The sequence below is a fragment of the Amblyomma maculatum genome, chromosome 1, assembly GCF_055883805.1.
Source record: "Amblyomma maculatum isolate TAMU_Amacu chromosome 1, ASM5588380v1, whole genome shotgun sequence".
In the NCBI taxonomy this organism is placed as follows: Eukaryota; Metazoa; Arthropoda; class Arachnida; order Ixodida; family Ixodidae; genus Amblyomma; species Amblyomma maculatum.
Window position 1 is genome coordinate 90,077,729 of NC_139344.1, and position 27,867 is coordinate 90,105,595.

Genomic DNA, 27,867 nt, shown 5'->3' on the forward strand with positions numbered 1-27,867 from the left:
CCCCACGGCGCCCACTGTGGCTTGCAGGGCACTTGCGTGTGCCGGCCGCCGCTACAAGCAGTGGCGCTCAGCTGTGTGACGCCCAACGCCAGCCAGTGTCCGCCTTGCGCCAGCGCCACGCCAGCTGTTGCACAGACCGCCGCTCAGGAACAACCGCCGCTACAGTCGAAGGCAGTCGATGGCGCCGGTCAGGGCGCACCGACGCTGCTGCTGCTGCTGCTGCCGCTGCTGCTTACAATGCTGCTACGATTGCCCCCCTAGGTCAAGGTTCACCGGTGCGACCCCCGGGCCGCAGAATGCTTTATTGAACGCGATTATAAATAAATAGGAGCGGGCTCAGTGCCAGCTCGCTCGGCAGTGGTCGGGCGGCTGTAGGCCGAAGATCCCCCATGAACTGGAGCACCTGGACGAGCAACGCGGCTGCAGCTGCTCCCGGGTGGGCGTCCACGAACCTCGGCTTTCGGCGGTGCGGCCCTCTGCGAGAACGGCTCGACTTCACCGGGCACCCGAGAATCCTCGATGCAGATCTTCATGTCCTACCACGAACGCCCCGTGACACATGCGCGGTCGCGAACGTCAACATCGCACACCAGGGCTTACCCCATTAAGACTCACGAATGAACTAAAGCGTTGCACCGCGAGCTCCTACCGACACCAGACATCACAAACAAACCGGTGTCTCAGATGAGTGTCTCTATAAAGACACGTCAGTGCGAGTGTGCCTCGTCTTTCCAAATGCTGATATTGCATAAAAAGTGGCGTAAAAAAAAAAGAAATTAAACAAAATCTTTGGTTTCAGCAAACGCTTTAAAAACTTCCCTACGCAAGATCAGTAAAAGGGAGAACATTTTTGCCGGTAATCAGCGCGCAATCACGTCACACACGTCACTCATGCGTGTCCTGCCGTTTTTTTTTCTTTCTTTCTGTAGGGAGGAGGGGGGGGGGGGGGAGTGCAAGCTCTCTCTCTCAACTCGAATGGCCGGGAAGGACGAAAAGAAGAGCTGCGCTGGCTGGCCTAACAGCTGAGTGTCGGGATACGAAAATGGCGCGTTGCCGTCGGAGCGCGTTCAAACAAGTGATGATAGCTTCGAGATGCCCTCGACGCTTGTGTGTGAGAAGAGAAAGGGGGTGGGGAGCGGTGTCTAGCCGTCCTGCGAACAAAGTACAGAGCAGAATGCACGCTTGCTTCCCCCCCCGTCCCCTACCATTTCTAGCTGTGAAGTATGGGCTGCGGTAGCCTGAGCGGCATGCGGAGGGGAAAATTTGTCTGCTTCCGTACGCAGCGCGTTAGAACAGTGGGCGCAATCGGACACTTTTGTACCTTAGATTACCAATTATGTGAAACAGCTATGGTGACGGAAAATTGCCGATTCATCAGACAAGTGGCATTTTGTGTAATTACACACCTTAATTCCAAAGGTCAACGTATACGCGCTGTCAGTTTTCAGTTTTCTTTCCCGCGGCCACTACAACCCAGCATGTGCCATGCTGCGCGCGCGGAGCGTTGCGTTTGTGCGTGTGTGCAAACTCATGCGCAGGTACTGCATGCGACCAATTTATTGCCGCACTGCATGGTTAGTATAGTACGCTTGCTTATTACAGCGAAGAAAGCAAACGCACAACCCCTGCGACGCTTCCCTTTCCAACCAGGCCGGCAAACCGGCGAAAAAAAAAATACGCTAAAAAAAGGGGGGGGGGGGGGGGGAGTAGAGAATCGGCGTTCCCTCTACATTCTCGAGCATCGAGCATTTTGACTGAGCAAAGCGCCTCCGGTTTAAAAAGAAAAAAAAAAAAAACTCCACGAGACACGTGTATGTGACCTATACGCTACATCACCCATGTGTCACGCAATTGCGCGCTCAGGACCTGCAAAAATGTTCTCCCTCAGAACAATACAGAAGCTGAAACCATTTTCATGACCTAAAATAAAGATCCAGCTTTAACTGCATGTACTAGACTTTAAAACTATCCAGTTAAAAGCATCCTCAAAGATTTTATTCCTGTACATACCTCATTACTGTGATTTTGGACAAACTAATGACTAAGCAGCTGTACTGCATTCCAGTAAATGCAGCTTTGCAAATGTAAGGACAGCAACTACAGGCTTTAAAGTGAGAAACAGCTTAGTAAAGTTCCAGCCCGCCGCCCCAAAAAAAAATTTTTTTTTTTTTGCTGGAGGTGGATGGTCAGCCTCGCTCTCTTCAGCCCACGACCAACATATGCACAGAACTATAAGTGCGCTTTTCCAGCAGGCATAAGAGCCTCTGGGCATGTCACCAGGACTGAGAGCATTTCATCTGATGCTCGCTTACTTAATATACAATTTTCACTGGCAAGAAGGAAAGTCCAGCTGTCCAAATTACCATTACAAGGCCTAAAATTGAAACAAGAGGGGTCCTAACCTAAACAAAGAAGGGCAGACTAACATCATTGACCATGAAATTACAATTACCTAAAAATTAAGGATGAAATGCATATTACCCTGGTTGCATACACACACTTTTGGCTTTCAGTGGCAAATGCTTCAAAAAGAACCATGACCAAACATGTCAAAACGTTTTCTTGAACAATCCAATAATAACGTTTAGCAGCGCACAATTGGTAACAGTTTTGTGTTAACTACACAGCCACACTATAAGTAGATGAGTACTGAGACTGGAAAGGTACACTCAGCAAAAATTTGTTAGCCTCCAAATAAAAGTGGAGTGTTTAAAAGGACCGACAACTGACCGAAACATGTCATGATATTAGGTGGAAGTAACAAGACCTTACTTTGTATTGAAAGAACTAAGCACCGTAATGTTAAACAAAGTAAGATCCATATTTATTATTTGGCACAGAAATGCACATAGAGCAAGATGATGGAACGTCCCGAAGTGAAACCTTGCAATTATCTTATTTCACCATGCGACCCCACCTCAGTAAAATATTACTAATATATGCTAAGTGCATAGTGTATTCACTATTATGCCCTTCAAGAGTCATGCTTCCAGTATGCTCTTCAGTGAAAAGCAACTCTCTTCACCTCATTGACAAAGTGCTTTCAGATTTTGTTCCAGATGAAAACACAAATATTGACATTTCTTGGCTGAAGCAGTAACCACAGTCCACTAAAACTGTTGGCATCTGAGTGGTCACCAAGTCGTTCTATGCTTGGGAGTAGAAATTTAAATGGATGCTACACTATGCTCACACTGTGTAATTTACTTTCTTGCGACTGGGGCTATATTAGTTTCCAGCTCAATGTTGCTAGTAGGTAATCGATTACTAATCTTGGTTTCCAGCATCAAGATATTCGAATAAATTAGCACATCCACTGAGAAAAAAATTGTAAGTAAAAATATTTACAGAGTTTTTAACAAAACCACTGCAAGAATTGGTACACTGAGCTATAATTTTTATTTGGAAAAAGAAAGATAACAAGTCCTTAAAATTCTGTTCTCAGACTAATTATATTCAAATTACTCTCAAGTGAATGACAAAAATTAATACATTTTCAAAGAGAAAGCAAATCCTGGAGATTTATCACGACTAAGCCTTATCATGACCATTTACTCACTCACTGGTTAAATTTACTAGTCTCTGGTCATGCACAGTTATCTTGTGCAGTATCAAAGCTCCCAATGTTCTTCACAATAAACCATGTCATCAGTTACACAATCTAAAACTCAACTTTGGTTTTGAAGTATAATTAGCTATTACCACAAGGGTGAACTGAATAGAGTCAAAAGACCAAGTATGCAAGAATGTGAAACTCCCCAATAACCATGCCCTTCTGTGAATGCCATTGGTTCCCTGACTATTAGGCGTAGAGATTAATACTGTATGTTTGGGCACTAGTAGCAGCAACAAGTATAAGGACGATGCCATATAATCACAGTTTTGTTTAGATGACAAAAATCAAGAAAGGTTAGCCAAGAACATACTCTGCTACCCATCAGAAACCTTTATCTGCTGCCTGAGGATGCTTAACTGGTATCTAAAGGTGTCGCACGAATGCTGGGAGTATTATGACCCTTACTTAAAGTGTGTCTATATTGTGTGGCCACGTCTTTAGCTGGAGCCTGCTCAGGAAAGTTCTGTCCAGTTCCTGCATCTTTTGACGGCACTCTGCTGTGAAGCCAATGACAATGTGAGGAAAAACCAAGCCAAATGGCTCACAAGAGCAGTCAGTATTTTTCGGGCAGATCTTTCCTGTCAGAGGTAATGAGAGTTGAGCCAGCCCAATTATGTCTACATAGACATCCCAAGCAAGCAAGCCTGTGCTTGTAAAACGAAATTCTTTCATACTGAGCCAAACCACACATTTGCTTGCTGATTAACATGGGCATCATTGAGCTGCTATGACTGCATCTTTGCTGGAGCGAAGCTAGCTTATTTTCTGTTCCCGTTTTTATCAGGACAATGTCCAATAGGCATTATCTTCTTGCTTCTAGGCCCGCTGCCTGTTTGTATGCGCTTTAAAACATCAAGAAATTGTTTCATCCAGTGGTGCACAAGTCTTGGCACTGAACGTTTACCTTTGTAGAATAAATAAACAACTAAAATTTTATTTTTCACTAGCAATACATTTGAAATATTATGCGCATGTTATACATGGTGGCCAAATTTTTATTCTCTGATATACGCATATAATTACGTAAAACAGCATTTAAAAGATTAGATTTCAAGTTAGCTGAGACACCCGGTATATATATATATACATAGGAATAAAATAATGGCATCACTATTCAAGCTGCTACGCACAAGCATGAATGAGCTTTCATAGAAGAAATCAAACCACGAAAAGCACAATACTGAAATAGGTACAAACTTTGCCAGGGTTACTCTCTAAGTTTTTCAAACACAGGAAAAAGATCAAGAGGGCTGAAGAAAGGCCAAATAAAAAGCTGCCAAGTGTACTGTAGTCTTACACTGAATGTTCCAGCATTTCAGGCACATTAGCCAAATAAAGTAGACAGTTTTAAAAATAATGGCCCCATTTTTTCAGTTTGCGTCAAACCCCTTTTTGATGCCCTTCAATTGCTCAACCCTTTAAAGCCCAAATTATGGGCAGGACACATAAGGCAAAAAGGGGGTAACCGATGGTCGCTAAGGGTAACAAATTGGATTCCAAGGAGAGGAGAGCTTAGCAGGGGGCGGCAAAAAGTTAGGTAGGCGGATGATGTTAAGAAGTTTGCAGGGTTAAGTGGATGCAGCTAGCACAAGACTGGGTTAACTGCTGGAATATGGATGAAGCGATTGCCCTACAGTGGATATAATCCGGCTAATTATCCCCTTCACGGATCACTGCCTTGTCGTGGCGGAGGGGCTTGCGAAACTCGAAGTCGTGAGCTCTGCTGTGTAGGGCCACCCAAGATAGACAGGTCACGGCAGAGAGTTCTGACAAAATGTGATTCACTGGAGAAGGTAATGGCAACCCACTCCAGTATTTCTTGCCAAGAAAACCCTATGACCAGTCACAATAGCATTAATGATATGGCGGCGGAAGATGAGCCCCCCTGGTTGGAAGGCGTCCCACATATTACTGGGATGAACAAAGAGCGATTCCTAGTAGCTCCAGGACGAATGAAGCGGCTGAGCTAAAGCCAAAAGGACGCTCAGTTGTGGATGTGTCGGGAAGCGAACGGAAAGTCTGATGTTGCGAGGAGATACAGTCGTGCCCCATTAATATGACCCCCGTTAATATAGACGACCTGAATTATAGACAGTTTTTCTGGGGACGAAACCTTTTCAATGTATTTATGCCTCGTTAATATGGAAACTCGCTGTCCGGACGATGGACAGGGGAAGAATGCACGCGCCCCACTTGGACCCATGTATTTTTGTCTCGTTAATATGAACAGTGCTTGAAAAAAAAGCAGAGGAGTCCGAACGCAAGTTAAAGAAGGGCACGCCGCCCACGAACCTACGCGACAGCCGATACGGCGGGATGCCTGAACGAGTCCTGTGGGGTTGCAAAGAACCAAAACGGATGTGTCGCCGTTCTAAGGGAGGGGGGAGCGCAAGAGCGGAGAAGAACGTACACAGCAAACCGAGGGTCAGCGTAAGAAAGACCCCGAAAGGGGGGAACCAGGAAATTTCTGGGTGCAGCGGAAGCGCCACCGCAGTCGGGAAAACAGCAACATGTGGTTGCAATAAATTCTGCTGAACGTGAACAGAGAGGCCGGTAAAAGCGTAAGAAAGAAATGACAGGAAGAAAGACAGTGGTGGTGGAAACTGAAGTTTTCTTTCCCAAAGCGCAATGTGTGTTCCATGAAGCCGCTAACGCTTTTCGGTGAGAGTTAAGACACACAAAGTAGAGCGACAAAAGAAAGGCGACGTACGAACACGCAACCGGGACCGGGCGTCCCGTCCTGGACGCGCTTCCCTCTCATGCTCCTGGTTTTCATCCCTGTTGCGCTGCCGAACTGCCAAACTATGCACACTAGGCGGTCCGTATGTCGGCTTCGCTCAATGATGCGGCCTTGACAAGGCCTGAGCTCTTCGTAGTCGGCTATCCGTCGTTCTAAACTGTACTTCAGCTTGCAGTGTTTGTTTTATGGGAACACACAAAAACGGCGCCAAGAAGATGGGATGTTCGATAGCCCTCTGCATAGCAGTTTGCCAACTTGACTCCCTTGCTTCCTTACAGAAATAGTACAAAGCAAAAAAAAGAAAGAATCAGAAGAACGAAAAGGCAGAAAGGTTAACTAGGCAAAAAAGTGCACAGCATCAGGAGCCTGTAACCCTCAACTTGAGTCTGGCTTTTGGCATGACGGGAGTTAAACGTGAAAGAATAGAGCTGAATGCAGGCGCGAAGAAATCTGTGAATATAAGCGGCAAAAGCCATCTCAGTCAATCCAAGCTGCGAGCGACTAGTATCGACAGCTCAGCTGTTTCCTCGTCTCAGGAGAATCTCAAGCAGCTACTTAGCGACTACTTTGCTCAGTGAAGAGGCCATTTTGGAAGTGGCGGTGAGTAGAGAATCAGACGCTAATTCATTGGCCAGTGAGGAGTTCGTGCTCGAAAGTTCGACCAACACAAAGCTCAACATCACGGGTGTCATGGTAAGCGAGTCACTTCAGACTGCACTACAATTTTTCGAAGACAACAATGACAAGAATAATGCACTCAAAATTGCCGGTGTTCTGTGAAATTTTGAGTCCAGTGCGCACCGTTATGTACAAAAGCAGTCGTTAATTACAATTCTCTTTTCTCAATAAAATCCTTTTTGTTTTTATTCATGACTCATTATTATGGATGACTCGCTTTATGGACAGTTTTGGTCGGAAACCAAAGTGTACATATTAACGAGGCATGACTGTATATCAAACAGCAACATGGAATGTAAGATCTATGACGCAAGGTAAACTGGGTGTCGTCAAGCGAGAAATGGACAGACTGAACATTGATATCTTGGGTATCAGCGAGCTCAAGTGGACCAGAATGGGAGAATTTAGTTCCGGCGACCATTATGTCTTTTATTGTGGGCACAAATCCAGGAGAAGGAATGGGGTCACTCTCATAGTAAACAGAAGAATGGGCAAAGCAGTGCTAGGGTACAACCCCAAAAACGACCGAATGATTTCACTTCAGATCCAAGGTCATCCTTTCAACATAACAGTTATCCAAGTCTATGCACCAACCACTACTGCTGAAGAAGCTGACGTTGAGAGATTTTATGCTGACCTGCAATGCCTTTTAGACTGCACTCCATCATCAGACGTCCTTTTTCTCATAGGAGACTGGAATGCTAAGGTGGGGAGTGAAGAAATATCCGGAATTACAAGCAAGTTCGGTCTTGGTGAGCCAAATGAAGCTGGGCAGAGGCTAGTAGAGTTTTGTCAAGAAAACAACCTGACCATAGCGAATACTCATTTTCAACAGCACAAGAGGCGCCTTTACACATGGACTTCACCGGACGGTCTGTACAGGAATCAGATTGATTATATTCTTTGCCGGCAGAGATAGAGAAGCACTATACAAGCTGTAAAAACAAGGCCTGAGGCCGATTGTGGCACCAATCATCAGCTTCTGGTTGCCAAATTTAAGCTTCGATTGAGGAAGACGCAGAAAACTAGAAGGCCTTTCAGGTATGATCTGGATCAAATTCCATCAGAATATGCAGTGGAAGTGAGGAATCGATTTCAAGAATTAGATCTAGAAGACAGAGAGCCTGAAGAGATGTGGACTGATGTTCGTGATATAATACAAGAAGTTGCTACTAAGGTAGTTCCAAAGCAAAAGAAATGCAAGAAAGCAAACTGGTTACCTAAAGAGGCTTTGCAAATAGCTGAGGAAAGGAGGATGGCAAAAGTTATGGGGGAAAGAGAAAGATACAAGGTTCTCAATGCGGATTTTCAGAAAATAGCAAGAAGAGATAAGAATGCCTTCCTGAACATACAGTGCCAAGCAGTTGAGGACAACAGCCAATTGAGGAATACAAGAGCTCTGTATAAGACAATCAAAGATATCAAAGGAAGCTTCTGTGCTAAGATGGGCGTGATAAAGGACAAACGAGGCAGGGACCTCACTGAAGCATCAGAGATAAGGAAGAGGTGGCAGGAATACACAGAAGAACTGTATAAGAAGGACCCGGATGTGCAAACCCAACATAAGACGGTTGTGATTACTGACCTCGAGCCGGGCATCCTGAAGAGTGAAGTTGAATGGGCCTCGGCCAGCCTTGCTAAGAACAAAGCTAGCGGAATTGATGGCATTCCTGCTGAGTTGCTTCAAAACCTCAACCATGACGAGGCTGTTAACGTTCTGTATACATTATGTCAGCAAATTTGGACAACCCTGCAGTGGCCACAGGATTGGAGGAGGTCAGTTTACATCCCCATCCCAAAGAAAGGCAGTGCCAAAGATTGTCCCAACTACCGCACAATCGCGCTTATTTCGCATGCTAGCAAGGTGATTTGAAAATCCTCCAAGGTAGGCTGTAGCAGTATGTGGATCGGGAGCTTCCGGACGTGCAAGCTAGGTTTCGCAAGGGCAGAGGAACTAGAGACCAGATTGCCAACCTTCGCTGGATGGCAAGCAAGAGAAGGTTGGCAAGGAGAAGCAAGCAAAAAGCAAGAGAATTCCAGAAACCCATCTACTTCTGCTTTATTGATTATGCGAAAGCGTTTGACTGCATAGATCACAGCAGATTGTGGCAAGCTCTCCAAGAGATGGGAGTTCCAATTCACCTCATCTGTCTCCTCAGGAACCTGTATGAAGGGCGAGAGGCCACAGTCAGAACTGGGCATGGTCTTACTGATTGGTTTACGATCGAGAAAGGAGTGAGACAAGGGTGCATACTGTCGCCCTGCCTATTTAACCTATATGCTGAGTGCATCATGAGGAAGGCCGGTCTGGACGAGTCTTCAGCTGGAGTGAAGATTGCTGGGAAACGTATCAACAACCTTAGATATGCGGATGATACCACTTTAATAGCAGAAAGTAAAGTGGAACTGAAGACACTTCTGATGCGCATACAAGAGAGTGAGAAGTTTGGGCCTAAACTGAACATTAAAAAGACAAAGATCATGGCGTCTTGCCCTATCAAGTCCTGGAGCATCAATGGACAAGAAGTGGAAGCTGTGACAGATTTTCTCCTCTTGGGCTCCAATATTACCTCGGGAGGAGACTGCAGCCATGAAATTAGGAGACGCCTGCTTCTGGGAAAGAGAGCAATGGTTAGCCTTGACCGCCTAGTAAAGAGCAGAGACATTAGTCTGCCAACCAAGATCCGTATAATTCGTGCTATGGTCTTTCCAGTTGTGATGTATGGATGCGAGAGTTGGACTGCGAAGGAGGCTGACCGCCGAAGAATTGACGCGTTTGAATTGTGGTGCTAGCGGAGACTCTTGAGAGTTCCTTGGACGGCCAGAAGATCAAATCAGTCGATACTGCTCATTGGAGGGTCAAATTCTAAAGTTAAAGCTCAACTACTTGGGTCATCTGATGAGAAGAGAGAAGTCGCTGGAGAAAGATTTGATGTTGGGAAAGGTTGAGGTCACCGGAGAAGGAGTAGGCAGCGAACGCGATGGTTAGATGGCATCCTCGAGGTGCTGCAGATGAAGTTATGTGATGTTAGGAAGATAGTGAGAGACCGGAAAGCGTGGCGTGATATGGTCCATAGGGCCACGAAGAGTCGGAAATGACTGAACTGAACTGAATGATAATTATGAATGAATCAAAGAAGTAATCATTATCATTATCTGCTCATTACACAAGCTAATCTACCCACATTCAAAAGTCATCAAAAATTTGTTAGTGCCATTAAAATTTGAGAAACCGGCATGTTGCCAACTAGTAACAATAAGCATTTGGTCCATTTTGTGTACCAAGTGTCAGCTTTGTAACGGGCAAACTTGAAAGGCCTTAAACCAACTCAAATGTTCAGGGGCAGTGTAGCTTTTTGCCCAATAAATTTTCCCATTTTTTTCCACACAAAAAAAAGTGTGGGGGGGAGTTGAATTCCAGCTGGAAGTCAAACACTCATGCTCTCCTTTGTTCTTCATGCAGCTTCCTTCGAGTTATGCCACATATTGCAATCAGAAAGCGATGGCTACTGAGAATATGCTGGCATTGAACTGTATGCAAGTTCCAAGTAGTAATTAGTATATATTACATGCAAACAGCATGTGCAACATCGGGCATTAACTGTATTGAGCTAAAGCTTTAACCATGCCTCCTTTCTCTTGAGCCTGTTCCCTTCTACGTAAAGAAGTAAACAACTAAAATAAATCTTGCCAAAGGTGAAGAAAGATTAAGAAAAAAAAAGAGCTTTTGAGTTTTATTTACTCTACTTTTCATTTACTCTTCATTTAGCTTTTTGTCCATGAATAATATTCCCAGTTCGGAAAGAAAATTCTAATTGGCTAGCATACTCTGATCACGCACGAAAACCAAGCTGCTCAAGCCTATTATTATTACCATGTGTTTATGCACTGTACCTTTCCAGCCACAGCACTATGTTAGTGTAGCTGAAACCCCATACAAAGCCACAAGACGTTTCCCAACAAAAGCAAGTTAGATAAAAGATGCCAAGTTGTGTTAATTTACTCTCAAATGCAACTTCAGCACTCACTTCTCCAGAAGAAAGAAAAGTCTTTCTTTCCCCCTTCAACTACTCGCATGAAAAAAAAAAGGTTCAAACCCAGTGTAGGTACTTCGTTTATCTGGAAAGAAAAAAAAAAAAAAAGAAAACTCACGTGTTTGACGGCCACGGTAGACTTGCCTGGAGCGGCTTGCTGGCGGCTGAGGCCCATCACAACAGTGCCAATCCAGGCAGCTACGACCAGCCCAAAGAAATGCCATAAGTTGCATATTGCAACAAGTCCTTTAATGTGCCAGATATACTTGCATCTTTCTCAATCAGGTCCGAACCTACAAAGTCTCTAATATGTGTCATTGTTGTCTTTTTGTCTTTGTTGAAGCACCGGCTCTAATTAACTAAATACCGAAGCCAGAAACCGTGCCTGCGGCCACAAGTTTAACTTCTCTTCTGAACGCTTCAAAAGCAGTTCTCATTTCAGCTGGGTCGTTTTGGTCAAAAAGCCTGACAAAGACGGGCACACCGGAACAAAAAGTACAGTTTCTGCGCTATAGTATTTTGCTCACTTTACGTATATACCAACATTAATTGGTATTAAAAATGTATACTACTGAACAGTAAACACACAGCTTTTTCAAATCCATTCAAAACTGTGTAGCAATTTTAAGTGGGAGGGTCACAGCAACCACCAAGCAAAGATTTTGAAAGGCGGTGTGAAAAATGGCCAGTGGCTGTTGCCAGGGTAGAACCCCTGCCTGACAGAATATGACCCTATCAAGCACTTGCACATGTCTCGCAAAAGAAACAAGTAGAAAAAAAGGCAGGAAACGAACAGTAATATCATGGATATCCATTATAAAAGACGACTTCTTTGCCCGACAAGAAAACAGAGAGCATAATAATAAGTTGAACTCTGGAAAGCACCCACATTCCTTACAGTGGAAAGTAAAGTGATCCTTTATGTCATTCCATAGATAAGGAAGGTTGCCGTGTATGATCATTATAATCTTTTTCTGTCTGGGTGATGTACAACCGGCGGCAGAATAAGTAGGGGCACGCAGCATGTGGCGAAGATCATTTAAGACTGCATCGCCGCGCGGCCTTACATTGCACTTCTGGTGTGGCGGCATAGCGGGCCACAGAGTCCTTTTGTTCTCCCCGCCGTGTCTTCTCCCTCGCTTGCAGCGTACGAATCGACTGCACGCAACGCTTGGCGCCCAGGGGCAGCTTTCTTTATTCACTATGTCACACGTGCAGTTCGGCAAACCACAATGAGGACGCACATGTGCACTGCTATGTCTCGACACCAAAAACGCAAGGCCAAATAGTGTGGCAATACAGTTTTAACTGATCTTTCCCACTTGTCGCATACCCCTACTTATTTTGCCTCTGGTTGCACACATGCTCACAGCAAAATGGCATCAGATAATGCTCGTCACACATTAAAAATATCTTGTGGCCTGTTATATTTTTAACGCAGCCATCAGCACATCTTTATCGGCATCAGAAAGATAGTTTACAAGGGTTAACATCTCAAAGTGACTTGGGCTCTGCAAGTACTTAGGGTATTACCACATCAGGTCAGAATCCAACTTTTTTTGTTATCTCAACCTTAGTTTTAAAGCTTTCAGGAATTCTGTGATAGCAAGAGCCATGGCTAATACTTTGCCCAATACTTTGTAATACAAGTTAAGACATGAAAGGACTGCCTATTCACAGGGACAGGCGAATTGGGCCAAAACCTAAAAGTTATCAAATGAACAACAGGAACAATGGAACTGTTTGCCCAGCAACCTAACTATTCAACCCTTACTTTTACAACGGGACTGGAGCTCAAGGCACAAGTCAGTCTCGCTTATTACCTCTGCCCTGATGTACAGATCGATATTAGCAACAGTATGTTTCCTGTGGATGGAAAAATTATAACTAGTGGAAACAGATGCTAGATACAAATTTGCCCCAGTTAACGAAAAGCAAAATATGTTCACAGCTAAACACTGCATGACCACATGAAAAAAAAAAAAAAAAAATTTGAAATGTGTCAAAGCGTGATTTCTGCGATCGAATCTTGGCCTCGGCAGCCGCTTTTCGGTGGAGGCGAAAAGCAAGGCGCCCGTGTACTATGCGATGTCAGTGCACGTTAAAGAACCCCAGGTGGTAGAAATTTCCGGGGTCCTCCACTACGGCGTCTCTCATAGCCTGAGTCGCTTCAGGACGTTAAACTACACAAACCAACCAATTGACCTTCAAGGAGCGAGACAACAAAGTGTGGTTATTTTCACCGAATTGTGGCGTGTATTGCATTTTTTGTTTTTCTGTGTGTGCTGGTCACCTGGCATATCCCTCCTGCTTGGACAATAAGGCCTGCATTATTTTGAAATAAATAAATAAATAATAAGCAGAGACCATACTTCATTGCTAACTGCATCGTCATTGCCATCTCAGCTTTGCTTGTTTGTTGGAATTGTTGAGTACAGTCGTGCCCCGTTAATATGACCCCCATTAATATGGACGACCCGAATTATGGACAGTTTTTCTGGGGACGAAACCTTTTCAATGTATTTATGCCTCGATAATATGGAAACTCGCTGTCCGGACAATGGACAGGGGAAGAATGCACGCGCCCCACTTGGGCCCATGTATTTTTGTCTCGTTAATATGGACAGTGCTTGAAAAAAAGCAGAGTAGTCCGAACGCAAGTTAAAGAAGGGCGCGCCGCCCGCGAACCTACGCGACAGCCGATACGGCGGGATGCCTGAACGAGTCCTGTGGGGTTGGAAAGAACCAAAGCCGGCGTGTCGCCGTTTTAAGGAAGGGGGGAGGGGAGGCGGGGGGGGGGGGGAGCGCAAGAGCGGAGAGGAGCGTACACAGCAAACCGAGGGCCAGCGTAAGAAAGACCCCGAAAGGGGGAACCAGGAGGCTTCTGGGTGCAGCGGAAGTGCCGCCGCAGTCGGAAAACAGCAACATGTGGTTGCAATAAATTTTGCTGAACGTGAACAGAGTGGCCGGTAAAAGCGTAAAAAAGAAATGACAGGAAGAAAGACAAGTGCCTACAGTGGCGGTGGGAACTGAAGTTTTCTTTCCCAAAGCACAATGTGTGTTCCATGAAGCCGTTAATGCTTTTCGGTGAGAGTTAAGACACGCTCACAAAGTACAGCGACAAAAGAGGCGAAGTACGAACACGCAACCCGGACCGGGCGTCCCGTCCTGGACGCGCTTCCCTCTCATGCTCCTGGTTTTCGTCCTTGTTGGGCTGTCGAACGGCCAAACTTTGCCCACTAGGCGGTCCGTATGTCGGCTCCGCTTTGAGTCAACGATGCGGCCTTGACAAGGTCTGAGCTCTTCGTAGTCGGCTAGCCATCGCTCTAAACTGTACTTCAGCTTGCAGTGTTTGTTTTATGGGAACACATAAAAACGGCGCCAAGAAGATGGGATGTTCGATTTGCCCTCTGCATAGCAGCTTGCCAGCTTGACTCCTTCGCTTTCTTACAGAAACAGTACAAGGCAAAAAAAGAAAGAATCAGAAGAACGGAAAGGCAGAAAGGTTAACTAGGCAAAAAAGTGCACAGCATCAGGAGCCTGTAGCCCTGAACTTGAGTCGGGCTTTTGGCATGGCGGGAGTTAAACGCAAAAGAACAGAGCTGAACGTAGGCGCGAAGAAATCTGTGAATACAAGCGGCAAAAGCCATCTCAGTCAATCCAAGCTGCGAGGGACTAGTATCGACAGCTCAGCTGTTTCCTCGCCTCAGGAGAATCTCAAGCAGCTACTTAGCGGCTACTTAGCTCAGTGAAGAGCACATTTTGGAAGTGGCGGTGAGTAGAGAATCAGACGCTGATTCATCGCTCAGTGGGGAGTTCGTGCTCGAAAGTTCGACCAACACAAAGCCCAGCATCACGGGTGTCATGGTAAGCGAGTCGCTTCAGGCTGCACTACAATTTTTCGAAGACAACAATGACAAGGATAATGCACTCAAATGTGCCGGTGTTCTGTGAAATTTGAGTCCAGTGCACACCGTTATGTACAAAAGCAGTCGTTAATTACAATTCTCTTTTCTAAATAAAATCCTTTTTGTTTTTATTCATGACTCGTTATTATGGATGACTCGCTTTATGGACAGTTTTGGTCGGGAACCAAAGTGTCCATATTAACGAGGCACGACTGTAATGGAGATGCGATTACCGCAGGTCGTACCACGCATATTTCGGTATCTAATCTTTTAATCTGCTCGAAAACCAAAATCATGGTATTGACGGTTTCAGCACACAGTGGTGGTTTTTTGCAGCGGATATGGCTTCAAATGGCAAGCGTTTGACGATTGGATAATAGTAAATGCACTGCAAATTGTGTCCATTAAGAAAAATGTCATGTTGCGTTGTATTGTATATTAAGTTAATGAATCCAACATGTTTGCTTGAACACAAGGGCACTGCAAAGCAAGAGACACAAAAAGCACCAACAAATGCGTTGTTTACTACTTTGCATCTAACGCATTCACGACGTACACACGTGGAGAGCTACCCGTGGCTATGCAGCCAAAGTTAGGCAGGAATGAACTGACCGACCTTGCCAGTCAATCCCCACTATTGTAAGATGCCTGCAGATGGAGAGAAAGGGGCGGTCAAGGAGCTGGCTCACGAGAAAAGTAAAATAGTTAGGGAGGGCATGCTGACAAAGGAATGTCCCTTCCCCTGCCTGCTCCCGGTCTCTTTACTCCTCAATCTATTTCTGCGAGGCACCCACGCGGTCTTAGCCATGGAAGACAGGTCATCAACTTTACCAAAAACATGTTACAGCGACCAGGAAAGCGTGAGAAGCCATCTTCCGCGACGTTGTAGTGACGTGCTCATGTAAGCTGTTTCGATTGGTTCCACAGTGTGTCGTCTCTAGGCGAGTGAAATGGGAAAGTGAAAGACCAGGAACATTGAGCTGAAGGCAATCTTTAGTTCGCTCGTAGTTTGAAAATTCATTCCTTAATAACTCCCGTTCTAGTGCACCAATCCTTCCTTCTTTTTGATTTGGTATTTGCGTGACAAAGAATTCATCTAAAGCATAGGAGACAGGTGTTACAGGGCCCATTTAAAGAAAAAATATCCGTCTCCACCGGGAATCGAACCACTGTCCCTCCAATCCCCAGTGGGGCGCGCAAACCACTACTCCCCACTGGGCTCGTGAGAAACATCGAAATTCTCTTTTTCTAGCCCAAGAATGACAGCAGAGATGGCAATGACTATGCAGTTGGTAATAATGATAGTAATGACATTAGCAATGATAATGATGTTGCAGTTAGTGATAACAATGACAGTGCATTTAGTTGATAATGATATGATAGTAGCAATAGTGATAATGATGAACAACAAGAAACTTAACCAAGCCTAACGAAGCTTCCACAGCGTCTGGGTTTAACAGTGTTAAACCATTGCAGTTTTTCATGTACATCTACAATATTAATGGCAAGATTAATGCCACAACTTTTGCAGTACCAGACTGTACTTATAGCGGGAATGAAAAGGCTGGTTTATTAAAAATGCCACCGTAGCTCAATCTTGCTGGAAGGCAAAAGGTCTGAGAGCTTATTTTTTATTCATAGTGAAGGTAGAGAAAAAAACGAGGAGAAATGGAAGAAGCAAGACACAACTTGTGTATTCACAAATGAAAATTTAACGTAACAACACAAAATATAAACTCTCCTCGCGAAAAAGAAAAATGAGAAGAATGACGCTGGGTAGGATATTCAACTGAGCAAGTGGAAAAGCTGAGCAACAAGTTCAGACACGTGGTACACTACATAAAAAATACTGTTATAACCAAAGAACTCTGGAAGGAAACTATACCATATTTACTGAATTCTATACACCCTCTTTTATTTCATGATCATGATTCCCGAAGTGAGGGGGGTGCTTAGATATCTCCCTTTCCACGGCAATATCTTGATGAGATGAGTGCAAGAAATAACGATTTACTTGGCGAATTAAACATGGCAAACATTTTCGAAAAATGCGATTACAGTTCGCGTAAACTTCAAGCTGTAGGCAGCCCTCTACCAAAACGTTCCGGCTTCCGTTACGGCTGTCAAACAACTAGTAGCACCAAACCATGCAACAAGCTCCCGCAATGCCCGTGATACCTGCCGAGCGCAGCCGATGCTAGGTCTGCCCGACAACATGGTGACAGAGTTACCGGGGTCACTTTCGGCCGGTTTTCGGCGTTCCGTACCACCATCTATCATGCAGTGTCGAAACACAGCAACAAAAGAAGCCAGAGATGATGCTGTGCCACCTCAGGAGTCGCCAACAGCTCCAGCTTGACGATGGAATGAGCGAGCATGCTTGGCAGCCTTGGATACGTGTTCTTCCTTGCAAAAAAGGGGGTCCTTAGATTCATACGTGATCTAGATATGTTAGTTATTTCACGACTGATGCAACTGATGGTATTCTTATACACGATTCTCCCTGCCTTAAAGTGCAAAACTTGTAACCATAAAAAAACTAACATATCTAGATCACACATGAAACTAGTTTCCTTTGAGAGTTCCTTGGTTGTGATGACATGATTTTTTGTAGATAATGTACGTTCTGTTATACAACTTTTCTGCTCAGCTGAATATCTTACCTAGCGCCATTCTTGTTATCTTTAAAACCTCTCCCTTTTCCTTCTTTTTCTTTCGGAGGTAGGTTTATACAGCTGAATCCCATTATAAGAGACATGCATGTAACAGAAAATTGGGTATAAGAGACACCATTCACCAAATGGTTGGCCACCCTATGACTTTCATTAATTGGACTTTTTTTTTTTTTTAGCAGACATTGGATGTAGAAGACAATTAGCTATAAAGAACAAATTAGCCTTAAAGTTTGGTACTCAATCCTGCTTGTAACATACATTTTAACATTAGATGCGGCACCATCCATCACCAGACTCAGTTGCAGCTACAGTGAAAACAAAAGAGAGGCACACCCAGCGCAGTCATTATTAATTATAACTTCAGCAAACAAAGAGCAGGTCAATCAGCTATGAAATGACTAAAGGAAGCCCCTGCACTGGGAATGCAACATAGAGAAGTTCTCCAGGCTTGCCACGAAGAGCACAAGAGCGACTGCATATGCGAGCATCTACACGAGCCTACCGGAATGTGCGTTGCGTTCTCCAATAGTGGAGCTTCCTACCAGGAATCACCATAGGTGTTGCGTCCACTAGTCTGAAGAATAAAATTGTCTATTACATTGCATCCCAGTATGAGAGACAAATCTATCTGGTAAATGCAAAGAATGCACTCAACTAGTGAAACTGACATAAACAAGCCATTGTGACCAGAAAGCGAGACATAGCCAAGCCAAGACCAAAACAAATGGCACAGAAACAGGAGTGGTTCTGCTCTGGCGAGGATAAATAAACTGCTCTGTTTGCTATTCAACCAGTTTCAACTCCACTCAGAAATGCCTCATTTGCTTTTCATTTATTTTTCGTCTGAGTACCAACATTTACAGACTTACTACCCACAACCGCTGTTATCCTTTGTCAAACAAGCATACATTTCTGCTGGTGATGTTTTATAGTTTTGGCTACTATTATGATTTCGTGCCACATTTTTGTTTGAGTTGTTGCAGTGTTACCAGACACATAACTTAGTTGAGAATTGCTAGTTCGCAACCCACAACGCTGAAAATGCAGTTCACCAGCATATACAGCTTTGGACAGGTAGCCATGAAGCTCTTGGCCTCATTTTCAAGCTGGAAGAGGCTGTGCCAAACAGCATCGATACAGCCATGAAGCAGACCAAGATTTACAACTATTTCAGCAGTAAATAAATGTAAGAAAGTTGAGAAGTGTGGCGAGTGTGTGATGGTCCACCAAGCAAATGCAATATGTAAAAGAAAGCTATAATAATGTTTTTGCAGCAGGATATAGCCTTTTTTGCATATTTTAGCTGTAGGATGCCTACGTTGAAATAATGTCTGGTTAGAAGATGTGAACGTGGTACCCTGCCTAAAAGCGACCTCTAACATAAAAGACAAAAACTGCTCCCCAGTGTATGTCCCTTATAATGGGGTTCAACTGTATTCAGTGTTCTTCCAATAAATTTTTAGTCGTGAAAATAGCGCTCATGCCATGTCTTGTTTCTTCCATTTGTCCTCATTTTTTGCACTACCTTTACAACTGATCCAACTTTCCACCTTAATGCTTATCTTTTAACCCAGCAACAAAAAAAAACAACTGGTACAACTGGTATATGACATCTGGTACAACCAGACAATTTGTACATGCGGAGTTCTGGTTATTTACATCAAAGCATACGAACCCTGCATTCCTGACTGCAAGCACTCTACACCAAAGAATTCAGATATACAATGCTTCACTATTTAGCAAATACTGAATGAGCAGCCAGTCAGCCTTCTTCAGCTCTTATCTCTGGCAGCCTGTGGACAAATAGTAAGTGTGAAGTGGAATCAAAGAAATGGAACAAGCTTGGCCCCCTAGGTGGTGCAGGAGCAAAAATTAAAATTCATACCAAAACCACCTCGAAATTATTTGTCACAGTCACTGATAAAGCTATGAACATGTTTTATCAAGAACAGGTGACAGATGCAATGACCAGTAATATGGTCACATGGCACATTTTCAAAAGCCTGAACGTTCCTTCTGGAACTGACAGTCAAATGGCCTCACCCTTTCACTACTAGATGACCAACAAATTCTCCCCTCGATAGTACAGATGTACAGAAGTGCCATCCCCCAAAATAATGTACAAAAGTGTTCCTTTAAATCTGAAACTGCAAAGCAAACTCAGTCAAAAATACATCAGGCAGCTTATTAGCATCTGGCCAAATGCTAAGCAAAAAAAGAAGCCTTTTAATATGCCCAAGAACCGTTCAGCAGAGCAACGGCATCAGGAAAATTTTTTGGGCTATGATCCCAGAAATAGTGTACATATGCGGGTAAAGGGTGCTGGCTGCTTCCCCCAACTTGTAGCCAATTATTTGAAGAAAAAAAAAACTGCTGATATCAACTGCTCCAATGTGTGCACACATTCCCTGAGGAGCTGCCAGAAGGCAACAGGTGCCTGCTCCTTATCATATATATTTTCCAGCATGCAACACTGTGCAGCTGAGTGCTATCTGTGAGAGTCAGACTTTTGTCCACACAGTTTGGCATCCTTTTCATTCGTCCTGCACTTTGAGCAGTCTATTTTGCCAGTCTGCCACAGGTAACAGTTTTCGATAATAAACACACCCTTAATCATTTATGATGCAGCTTTGAAGCATGCTGTGTCACCAGACAAGAAAAATGCGAAAGGATGTTAAAAAGGAATGAAACAAAGGCAGTTTGCCGACAAGCGCAAAATCGAAATAGGTAAGTATTCCACTCAATTCCTCTTCTAATTAATGGACACTTTAGGAAAAGAAAAGCAAGAGTGATGCAACTGAAGCCCTCCTATTTGCTTCTGTAGATGTATGTACAGTTATAGGTAAGCTTAATCTCACTTACCTGCCAACCAAAGAGGAGTCTAACGAATGTGGGCGTCGCACTCGAGGACGGACCTGAAGAAAAATGCAATCAGATAACTTATGCTGACCAAGACAGTAGACTTGCAAGATTGTAATGCGCATCTTATTTTGAGGCGTAGGTTGGCACTGACTTGTTTATCCTGTATCCTCCCCCTGCAATAATGCCTACTGGCACTGCAGGCATTTTCCATAAATAAGTAAATAAATGAACTTCATAAACAACTAATCCTGTGTAGAAGTCTACAAGCTATTAATGCACAGTTTCAACTTACAAAAAACATGAAATGGCAGACTTACAGCTATGTCGCACGCAATGTGCTGAAATAGAGCATAAAAAATGCTGAAGCTGTTTGCAAGGATTACTAAAGAACAATAACGGTAGCATAAATACACTTCCCTTGGAAAGTACCGCACAACAAAAAAACATTGTTAAACGACAAGACTATATTTATACCTCACAAATGCATACTGAACTGCATGTGCCTTCTTAGGAGAAAGTAGATCCATGAGCAAATATGCACTTTCTTAAGTAGATGCAAACACCAGGCAAAAAAAGTGCAAGCAAAAATTATGCCGCACTATTATAAATTATATTTAGCATCAAAGAAAGAATTACGGCAGCGTAAATTACACCCTTGAAGGTCTACAATGCGGATAGCTTGACCCATATTTCATGCAAGAATAGCTGCCATGAGAATATTACTAATAAGCTAAAACAGACCAATAAATTTACATATTTATACTGCACTGCTAAAAACAACTGTCCTGGCTTTACTAACATTTGTGAGATTCATGCAATGAAGATCTACTTCAAGCTATGCGCCACAAACGTTTTAGTACTTTTTTTAAATTACAGAACCTACATTGTGAGGCACCTAATAGATTTTACCAATGCTGAAGGCCATACCCATTCATCTGTATTTCTCTAGCCACAAATAATGACTGCACTGTGATAGAGCATTCTGTGGTCACATTACCATCTCCACAACAGCAAAGCACGTCAAGCACACAGGTACACAATGAGCAAGACTAAGGGCAAACTTCGGATCAGCATACACTGTGATTTATGTGTGCTGTAGGGATTTTACAAGCTATTTTAGTCTCAGTTAGTTACTCTTCCCAACAGTGTAATATAAAAAGAAATCATAACTCATAAGATCTGATTAACTGAAGCTACATTTATAGCAATTGTGCTTATCTTGAATATGTACAAAGCTAAGTAAAACTGTTGCGAAGACATGAAAAACTTTGCAGGGAAACTTGAAGATTCACATTTTACTGCTGCAATATACAAATAAACCCGGTTATTTTTTAAAAAGTGTTTTATAAATTTTACTTCAATAACTATGATAGGTCGGTGCAGTCTGTGCAGGTGAATTGTTCAACAAGGCAGACATTATGCTTGTAATAAAGCATAATGATTAGACCATTAATTAGCTTCAATCAATCAATTTTTTAGGTTGGTTGGTTTGGTTGGTTTGTGGGGTTTAACGTCCCAAAGCGACTCAGGCTATGAGAGACGTCGTAGTGGAGGACTCCGGAAATTTCGACCACCTGGGGTTCTTTAACGTGCACTGACATCGCACAGCACACGGGCGCCTTGCTTTTCACCTCCATCGAAAAGCTGCCGCCGAGGCCGGGATTCGATCCCGCGTCCTTGGGAACAGTAGTCGAGTGCCGTAACCACTGCGCCACCCCGGCGGGGTCAATCAATTTTTTACTTTTTATTTAAGGATCAATATTATATTGTGGTATTGGAAGCCATCAATATCGAAGGTAGCAAGAGTTGAAGTGCAGGCTAGTTGGTTGATGATGTTTGATGAAGCAGTGCAAAATATGAAGACAAAGAGAAAAAAGAGGACGAAGTGCTATATGTGTGTGCTCTTCTGTCTTTGTCCTTGTCCGTTGTGCTGTTTCATCAAGCATGGCAGAAAGTGAGACCCAGTTTTTAAATCTTCTCAGTCGAGAACATAGTTCGAAATAACAAACGCCAAAAATGTGCATTTAGAAAGCTCAGGGTTTTCCCACGTTGCATGTTCCTAAAATTAATTCTCTGCATATGGCATCAATGCCGAAATCATGTTAACTTCTACACACCCAAATACCCAAAGGCATTTCTATTTGATGCATAAAAAATGCAAGCAACACCGTTTTAAAAATATGCAATGAGTGAAAGCTGACTTGACAAGCTTTCAAAACAACACATTTTTGACATTCAATATTTCAAACCATGTTGCTCATTCACGAAATTTAAAAACTAGGCTCACTTGCGATGTTGACTGCATTCATCTTTGCAATATAATATTGCTCCTTGAAATCAAACATAAAAAAACTTGTAAATATTTTAGTTAATGATTTTTAATCATTATGCTGTATCAAAGACAATGCCCACCTTGCTCCACAATGCACCTGCACAGACTAATACGTCTATAAACAATAAAAAGTCAACCGGTATAGCATGGCCTTTCTGTCCGGATTATCGCATGATATCGGCAACTACTTTGGAAAGAAAAGCAAAGATACTGACAGGACATAAAAAATGTGCTACTGCTTCCACTGATGCAGACCTTAGCTCCATTTCTCAGATAAGAATGTTCACCATCAAAGCTATTCAAGCATTCCATTCTATTTGTACAGGATGGTTAGGTCCCCTCACAGCACGGAGGAAGGAAACTAAGGAGAGGCCCTTGCCATTCCCAATGCATTGGAGAAAGTGTGGCAGAAGTGACGTCCAAATTTAGGATTAGCCAAGTAGGGCCATTAGCAACGGCATCGCTGTTGCTATGAAAACTCGGGCCCCTAGCAACAGCGTTGATAAGGGCCCGAGGTACGTGAGCGTCTCGGAAGTAGTAAATGCGGAGGGTAAAGGAGGAGGAAAGACATTGCAGCGTCCGGTCGCGGAGCGGCCGTGCCGGCTTCAAAAAAGTGACATCAGGGCCTCTCCCAAGTTCTTTCTTTCCTCCATGCCTCACAGCAATGTTATCAGCACCTCTCTGCCCCCCCCCCCCCCCCCACTCTTTCTGAACACTCCCTCCCAGTTCCACACTACGGCCACAAATATACTTGAAATATCAGTAGCATAAACAACCACAAAACAAATACCCAGTGAATTTGCTCCATGGGAGAAATGGCTGCATATCACTGGTACCATGACGGTACAGCAGGCAAATGTTTTAGCATTATCGTGTCAGCGTCAATCAACCAGTGTGTGAGTGCCTTATCACAGCGCTAAGCAGCAAAACTAGCAAGAATAAGCGCATGTGCGCAAGTCTGCTCACAGAGCAATTGCAGTCAGCTAGATGCTTCTCATTAGCACAACACAGCCCTGGCTTCCTTCTTCCCAGTCCTCCCGGTAAATGACATTTGTGTCATGAGGAAAAGAAAGGGCTGCCAACGTTTAGATCACTCACTGTTTGACCGAGTCGCTTGCTCTTACTATGCCGTAGTGCGCCACGAATGCATCATTTATGACGATACCTCCTTAATAGCTGTTCAGGAGGTCTACATCTCTGACTAGAGTGGCACATGGAGGAGGTTGCAAAGTCAGATTTCCTGCCTCCCTGAACAGACAATGCTGTTAGGCTGAAACTGACACACACATATGCTCATACACTCATGTACAGGGTGGTCCTAAATATATGTGAACAAAGCGAAGCGTGGCCGTGCTCCGCAGAGCGTCAGCGCATCCAGTGTGGCTGCGCATCGAAGCAAAGTGGCGCAGGCGCACAGGGGCCTGGAGGTGGTGCTTCGTGTCGTCTGCTACAGCGCAAAAGCGTACTGTCCTTGCACTGCTAGTGTTTTTATCACTGGGACAGCATAATTATTAATCAACAAAGGAAAAAAGGCTTTCATACTTTTAAAATTGATATCGTGTCAATCGTCAGATGATGAACGTAAAGATGTCATGGAACAAACTTTGTCAAATCATCCGAGCACCACTCACTAAGGCAGACTAGCGGCTTAGCTTAGCACTGATTTGTGAAAGCTTATCAGCCTCGCTGGCGGATAAGACATTGCCATGCTCAAGCTAGTATGATAGGCCAATTGATAGCCTTCCACGCAGTGAGTGAACCGCGATAACGCCATCACGGCGCGTTTGGCCACTGCCAGTACACAGGTGCGCTTCTCAGTAAAGAAACACAATGCGATTCCGTGCTGTAGCAGACTACATGAAGCACCTCCTCCAAGCCCCTGTGAGCTTGCGCCACTTTGCTTCTATGCGCGGCCGCGCCGGATGCGCTGATGCTCCGCAGAGCGCAGCCATGCTTCGAGGTGTTCGCACATATTTAGGACCACCCTGTACACACAGAGCATGTGAGTAAAAAGCATAAAGACCAACCAGATGCCTTTTTCATTTTTATTGCAAGAGGCAGGTGATTGTACTGACAGATATTGAATCGCCTACCATCTTCCCACAAGAATATTATACTATATCACGTAAGCACCAACAAATAATAGCAATAAAAAACACCCTCCACGCATTTCCTCTCAACTCATACACATTGGCAAGCGCGAAAAACAAGAAATGAAATGCATCCCCAAGCTAATCCAGCATTGTAGTGTATTTTTTTATACCACTCCTTCTACCCGCACTGCTTGACAGAGGAGTAAGTAGAAAGAAGGTTAGACGCACTGAAGTGTCTTTCCCAGCGTGCATCCTGCCTTCTTTGCTGTGGCCCACTGCGAGCCAATGACAACCTCTGCCCAGTGGCATTTCCTGGGCCTTATGAGGCTCAGAGGAAGAATTTATATGAATTACTAACGTAAATGTTGTCTTTTTTTTTTTTGTAAATTATCAATTCACTTCTGAGGATTTCTATGTGACATGCATACTCAGTTGCATTTTTTGAACAAAATGCAAGCATTTGATAGGAAATTTTTGATCTCCCTTTCAAGGATGCTTTACAGAACCGGCTAGGTACACTTCTGAGTTACAAAGATCATAATGCCATGGGTGTCAGCTAGAGGTAGCAAAAGGGGCATTTGCCCCCACACCCCTCCCAAGCCACCTCCTCCACTCATGTTTTATTTTCCCACTGACATCAGTAAGAAGAAACTTTCCTGGATGTTTATTTTGACCGCAACAACAATAACGAGGGAGGAAAGGATGTTTCTCCTACCCTTCCCCCCCCCCCCCCCCCCCCCCCGCTCCACTCCGAAACAACGGGTCTGCCCCTCCCCAAGATACAATCCTGCCAACACCTATATATAATGTTCTTAAGTTGTGTTGATGCCAGCACAGTCATGAAGCCGAAAAAATAGAAGCACAGCTGAGATTTGCTAATTATTATATTAAGAGGCTAGCACTTCAAACTGGTACTAAGAAAACAAATGAGGCATGCTAAACATTACCCGACTTGCAGCTGACATTTAGCAAGTTCCCCAGTGTTCTTCCATCTTTTAAATCTTTGTATGAAGCGTACCTTCTTTATAATATGCTGAACAATCAACTAGCCCAGCTTCCCACCCTCACTGCTGATTATCAGTTTCACTGTGCAAACTAAGAGAGATGCACCATACATAGCTTGCATGGACATCACAGTAGTCTTCATCTTTGTGCTTAAAAAGCGCAGCAAAAACCTAGGTGCATGGCTAGCATACTTATCACCAACCAGTTCACATGTGCGTACACTGTAGAAGCTAGCCTCAACGTCTATAGATGGGATCTATGATATGACGTACAAGTTATAACATCTATGACATCCCATGCCATGAGCCTGAAGTGCAACAGTTAATAATTGATATGTATACTAGGGCTCTTGAAATATTTCCCTTCGTATTTCTTTTCAACATCATGGGCAACAAGGTTTGGTATTCTGACCACACAGCCTTCCGAGTATCAATGATAATCAAGTACCCAGCATGCTTGTGGTGACATACCTGTTCAGGGGGTCGTGGTTGCTCAGCTGAAGACTTAAAAAAGCCTGGGAAAACGGCAAAGTGGTTGCTTTGAGGCAGAGGTTTAGTGAGACCATAATGCCGCTCCAAGAATGCCAGCATCTTCTCAGATGGCTGGTCAATGGCCAGCTGATTGGCGGTCACTTTCTCCGTCTGCGAGGCCATTCCAGTATCAAACCACACTTGATGGAACACCAGCACTTACCTGGGCCATTCGGTCAAAAAGTCGTCGTCCACATCCTTGTCGCTGCCTACTATGGTGCACATAAAAGTCCAAGACACAAAGTGGTCGCACCTGACAGAGCCGGCTGTGTTCATCCCGTAGGAACAGCTGCTTGAAACCAACCTTCAACAGGCCCAGCACGGTGGCTCTGAAAATTACCAGTCACTCAGAAACGCTACTCAAGTAAGATTACCACTGCTGAGCTGCTTAGCAAATGCATAGCTCTACTCAACGTACACAGTAGGAGAGCAGCACTTGCGGGGAAAAGAAAATGGTAGCCACACATACCAACACACTGCAGATGTTATTGAACATCAAGTGTTAGGACCTCACCCTCGGGCGCCTGGCTCGACCAGAACGTAGAGACGATGGCCCGAGTTTCGCAAACGGTCGCATGTAGTCACCGGTGCTGGCAGGCCCTGCGCCTGCGGCCATCCCCGTCCAGGAGTCAAGGGGCATGTAACAATACGCGCGGGCCACTCACCACACAGGATGCTTCGCCCAAAGCGTCAATGACGAGGCCCAGGCGTTCTTGCACTCTGCCGAGGAGTAAGCCAAGGTGCGTTATACACCCACTCACACAGCTTTCAGAGCGTTCGCTGTCACAACCTACGCTCTATGTATGTGGCATGTGCAAGTTTGATTTAACGGTGTCTGGACTGCCATAGAAAATCAATTTACACTCTTTTTTCAGCAACAAGCATCATCTCATGCCGTCAAAATTATTGGAGCTGTCAGTGTGCGTGGGGCTTAACAACCAGCCCAATTGGGGGTTATAAATGGAATACCTATGACATAAGGGTAACGGTTCATTCGGCAATGTTCAATACAACACTGCTTCACTGTTCAGCCCTTTAAAGGAACATAGTTCGCAAAGAAACTAAACAGTTTACCTCGACGACGAGTGAATATGCTGCTCGTCGTGGGGCAAGTCCTGCAGCGGCCCGACTTTAGATGCATCTTGAACTTTAAGGTCTTTTTCAATTACATTAAATTCAAACTCCAGAAAGTCTACTGTAAATAAAAATTCCATCCCCGAATAAAGGGTGCATCAGAAACGGCATGAAAACGAGTAGCCATGCATGGATTACGGTTCTGCTAGTTTGTTTTGGCAGCTACGCCAAGCTGGCTTTCATGCCGGCTACGCGAACAGCTCTGATTGACTCTATACGACTCTAAACCAAAACATCAGGCAAGAAGTTTCTGTAAGCAT

The 27,867-nt window shown here is 44.2% G+C and overlaps 1 protein-coding gene across 1 annotated transcript; it reads right to left on the minus strand.

The window, feature by feature from the left end:
• Positions 1 to 262: 262 nt before the first annotated feature.
• On the minus strand, positions 263 to 27,719 carry LOC146203149 (alpha-tubulin N-acetyltransferase-like). The gene is made up of 9 exons (XM_084588538.1): positions 27,548 to 27,719; positions 27,139 to 27,193; positions 26,988 to 27,079; positions 26,637 to 26,802; positions 26,414 to 26,584; positions 20,831 to 20,851; positions 20,514 to 20,566; positions 11,187 to 11,266; positions 263 to 476 (listed from the first exon to the last, which is right to left on the minus strand). The coding sequence occupies exons 1-9, from the start codon at positions 27,685 to 27,687 to the stop codon at positions 337 to 339; spliced, it is 918 nt and encodes a 305-aa protein (XP_084444664.1). The 5' UTR covers positions 27,688 to 27,719; the 3' UTR covers positions 263 to 336.
• Between the last annotated feature and the right edge of the window lie 148 nt (positions 27,720 to 27,867).

Coding starts and splice junctions, on each gene's coding strand:
- LOC146203149 (XM_084588538.1), bottom strand. CDS start 27,687: ATGGAATTTTTATTTACAGTAGACTTTCTGGAGTTTGAATTTAATGTA. Junction 26,585..26,636: donor TTTTTGACCGAATGGCCCAG/GTAAGTGCTGGT, acceptor ATGGCCTCGCAG/ACGGAGAAAGTGACCGCCAA. Junction 11,267..20,513: donor GACTCCTCTTTGGTTGGCAG/GTAAGTGAGATT, acceptor GGCTGGTCGTAG/CTGCCTGGATTGGCACTGTT.